The sequence below is a fragment of the Sesamum indicum genome, linkage group LG11, assembly GCF_000512975.1.
Source record: "Sesamum indicum cultivar Zhongzhi No. 13 linkage group LG11, S_indicum_v1.0, whole genome shotgun sequence".
Classification (NCBI taxonomy): Eukaryota; Viridiplantae; Streptophyta; class Magnoliopsida; order Lamiales; family Pedaliaceae; genus Sesamum; species Sesamum indicum.
In genome coordinates this window covers 6377884-6382224 of record NC_026155.1, presented here as the reverse complement: position 1 = coordinate 6382224, position 4341 = coordinate 6377884, and the positions used below count along the sequence as shown (strand labels likewise).

General features: G+C 34.4%; 1 protein-coding gene across 1 annotated transcript in view; it reads right to left on the bottom strand.

Annotated features, from left to right (window-relative positions):
- LOC105173418 (benzoate carboxyl methyltransferase-like) overlaps positions 1265-4341 on the bottom strand; it is a 7801-nt gene continuing 4724 nt past the window's right edge. Inside the window, exons 4-5 of the mRNA XM_011095145.2 lie at positions 2303-2537; positions 1265-1630 (exon numbers count right to left, since the gene is read on the bottom strand). Of these exons, the coding sequence (XP_011093447.1) occupies positions 1265-1630; positions 2303-2537 (601 nt within the window). The remainder of the gene's footprint in view (positions 1631-2302; positions 2538-4341) is intronic.

Genomic DNA, 4341 nt, shown 5'->3' with positions numbered 1-4341 from the left:
AGAGAGAGATGGATTCGACGCATAGAAAGGGAAGAAGAAACTGACCACAAGAATTAGGTTACCATATAAATATAGTGGATAGTTGGGTTGGGTCAGGTAGACACAGGTTTGGGTAGTGGGCCGTCCAAATATGTTGGGTTGTGGGCTGTTAATAAGCAGCTTGGGCCAATTAATATGACAAAATCCAAACACCTCTTTTTCTTATTAGGCAAAATAATTATTACAAGAAAAGTTTTTGAGTAAACATGCAGCTCAAATACTTCTCCAATTTGATTTTTGCTTTTTCCTTATGTATAGTTATAAGCTTTTCTATTTGTGGGGCAACTTGTGACGTTACCTCAAAAAATAAGATGCCCTGTTCAATCTCTATATCAGTTTGGAGACTTAATCTCATTTACTGGTAATTTAGCTCGAATTTTGCCAAAATTTCTACTCCCAACTGATTGTCGACCTTTAGGTGAAATATTTTCTGGCAATCCTACTGGTCATTGGTTGGATAGTTGTCTTATAATATATTAAATAGGTATGTAGCGATACAATTTTCTTTTTTTAATTTAATCATGAAACATTTTAATTAAGCATGTTGTTTGCTTATATGTACCAACAGCCTTGACCTCTCATATTGGTTCTTTTTTAATAAATTTAGTTCGGTGTTGACAATTTTTGTCTTAACAATCTATAGTTATAAGATAAAAAATGAGATTTATTATAGTGTGAAGAAGACTAAAATTATCAATGCAGAATTAAATTTGCTAAAAATAAGACCAAATATCAGATGTTTAAAACTAAACTCATATAAGAAGAAAAACTAAATATGTATAAAGGGCAAAGATTAGACAAAATTATATTTTTGTCCTTTAAATCTAAATAATTCATTTGAAGTAAATAATCGAGACTAAAAATCTGTATTAAATAAGATCAAACGGTTCATAATCATAATCTAAAAATTGTTTTGTGCTTAAAAATCAAAGAGGAATACATTAGCAGAGGCTGTAGCACAATCTCGCCAACGGGGGTTCGTCTACAACATTTTGAAAAATATAGGGACGTTAATTGGGATTTTATTTTACAGGGAGGTTTCTTGCCCAATATACATAATAAAGCCAAATTGGTTTTCACCCTGGTAACAATCAATGCTACCTCCTACACATTGATCTTATTCAACATATTACACCATCATGCATCAATTACTGAGACAGATTTCTGGTTTAAATTAAACTTCACACACAAGCACATACATATATATTTCTTACATCATTGTTTTTCATTTCTTACTCAAGGAAACAACGAGAATGAAGTATGTTGGTGTCTCCATGGACAGATAATCCGCCAGTTTCTTTGCATACCTTTCGTATAAGTCGTCCATAACGGAGGTGCCGAAGTGTGTAGCTAAGATTGGCTCCGTATAAGCCCGAATGAAGGTCGACACCAGTTCCCCCCTCCTGTATTTGTCGGGCCGATGGTTGTTAGAATCACTATGTTCCACATGTGCGTCCCAGGGTACGAGAAAATCTTCGAGTTTGTCCAAAGTAAAGGAACCTTCACTGAGAATTGCTGCCTCCACTTCTTGTTTGCTTGCGGTGTATATAGGCATGTTGAATGAATGCAAATCAGCCTCCTTGATCAGCCCCTAAAATGATTGCAAAGGTGTTTCATGATGGTTGTGAGCATAGTTTCGAAAATAGCTGAGAACAAAGAAAATTCTGAGGGTGAAGTGGTAGAAGATGAACATCTTTGAGAAGTCCGTCTTGCAAAGATCTAAGGAATTTACTCTGGTCCAAGATAATATTAGCGGAAAAATATGACCAGATGGTACTTTTTAAGGTAATAATAGTTATCTTTTTTGAGATTTGACATAATTATCAGCATCCTCTTGTTTGGAAAATTAAAAATATCATCCTCAAATGAACAAATAACTGTGCAACTCCTGAAAGATGAAATGAAAATTACTATCTTACCGTTGCTAATTTTTTTAACAAAAATGTCTGGAAAAATGTAAGAAAATTAGATTAATCCATAAAAGTATTTTAAAAATTTCTAAAAATTATATAAAATTATTATTCATAATCTAATGAGCATTTTGGGCTGTTTAACAATAAAATTGGATGAAATCCTAATGGAGACAAACGTTAAAATTAGGAGATGTTTATAATTTTTCAAACAATGACGAGGTACATGTATTTATGTCAATGCTCAAGAAAAATGGTTGTAAATTTACCTTGCCCCTTATTACAGTGGGAGGTGGGAAATTTGAATAAATCACTGATCCATAATATTGAACAACATGTATATGTAAATATACCTCGTTGATCATGTCAACAAGTGTATCCGCAAGCAGTGTAAAATGGGCAGAATCATCTTTCGAAGAGGGATCTGCAACACTTCTACCAACGAACGTCAAAACCATACGGCCACCGGGTACCATTTCTTCACCCCTGGAGCTGAGAAATATGGAGAAATTTCTCTGGTACTGCCTCAAGTATGCTTCAAATACTTCAGGGGGACTTGCCATTGCCATGTGTATGTTTTTTCTATTGGGCAAAATCGTGTTTTGGTACCATTAAAAAAGGTCGGTTTTGTTTTTGGTACCACAAATTTTACAAGTTCGGCTTTTGGTACCATTAAACCAAAAATTGAATATTTTTGGTACCAACTTAACAGTAGAGCCCATGTGCACGGCACATGGGCTGGGCCTGCCGTTAAATCCCGTCAAATCACGTGCCAATTTTGTTGACTTCTAAAGACAAAAAAAACGGGCAAAAAAGTACAGAACCCTCTTTCACTCCTCCAAAGAAGAACTTTCCCCCTTTTGAAAACCCTAACCTCAAAATTGAAGATAAATTCGAAAATTAAGCCAAATATTTAATTGAGAATCTGAATCCGAGAGCGAGGAGGCTGGTGTTCGTGGTTGATTTGAAGACATGGTGTTGACGCCCATCCTTCGACCCGATTCATTGGTGTCAGATGGTGTACCAGATTATGGTGAGTTTTTTTTTCTTCTTCTAATCTTTTTGATGCTTTGTCTAAAATGTAATATCCCTTTTTTGCTTCTCATTAATTGTATTATTATTTATAAATTCTTGAAGTTAATTTTTTATAATGATATTTCTTTATGCCGAATGCTTGTACTTGGTGAAAGTTGAGTTCTTGTTGTATACATCTCCTCGTTCCAGAGCAAAGTTGAGTTCTTTATGCAACTCATGTGCCTCAGCTTTTTTTGGTGTTTGATTACTTGAAGCGTAATTTTGGTGTTAGTGTTTGATTACTTGAGTTTTGTTAGATCTATCTCAGTTTCCTGAAGCATGACATTTGATTCGAATTTTTAGTACTCTGTTTTTTAGTACTCTGCTTTTCTTATTTCTAAAGGAAAACACTTGTTTCCTTCTCGACTTTGCTAGAATTTCCAGCTTTGTTGATCTCATGTTCTTCTCATATGTATATCTGTTGGTTGTTTGCTTTATGTCGGAACATTGAAGCCACAGCTGATCTTGGCATTAAAGAAGCTAGGTTGCACTAAAATACAGTGAAATTCTTTTGTAGTTGAGAATATTTATATTTGTAAACTATTTGTGATTCTTAGTGTATATTTTAACTTTCTCAGCCCAAAGAAACTACTACAATGTGCAGATTTCAGAGCCTAAATTTCCTTTTGCCTCAAAGCATACAAGAGTGTTTCATTCTCAGTGGAGAGTAGAGACATTAACTAGGCTTGGTGTTGACACTGTGAAAGCGAAGGAAACACATACTTAATCTGTTATGTACTCTGTAGAATTAAATTCTATAGCATAATAGTAAATCATGAATCAGAGTGCAGTAATGAGTGCTGTGAATTGTTATTGTTGTCTCTATCCTATGATTGATAACCTTTTTCTAGTTTAATTGGAACTTGATTAGCTCTATATTGTAAGTTTTGCAAGTCATTCAAGTTTTTGCAAGTCATTCTAGTTTTGCAAGTATTTCTTTGGAATTTGTCATCTTATGTTTAAAATATTTCAATTTGTTATATTTGCAGGTAAATATAAATTTCTTATCAGCTTACGAATTTATCATGGAGGTAAATTGATATTCCATCCTGAAGCTGAGTATAGAGGGGGTATGGAAAGTGTGTTTGACTTTGTTGATAAGGACACTTTTTCAATGCAAGTACTTGACAAGTGTTGTGAACAGTTGGGCTATTTGGGTAGGAAAAAATACTTTAGAATCGATCTGTTAAAAATGTTTAGAGCATTATGCTTTGAAACAGACCTTTTTCAACTTATAGATGGCTATGGGGGTGAGATTAGGGTATACCTTGAAGCAGTTAGAAGCCCCATTGTTGCTGCTGAAATTCAGGGGGGTGAT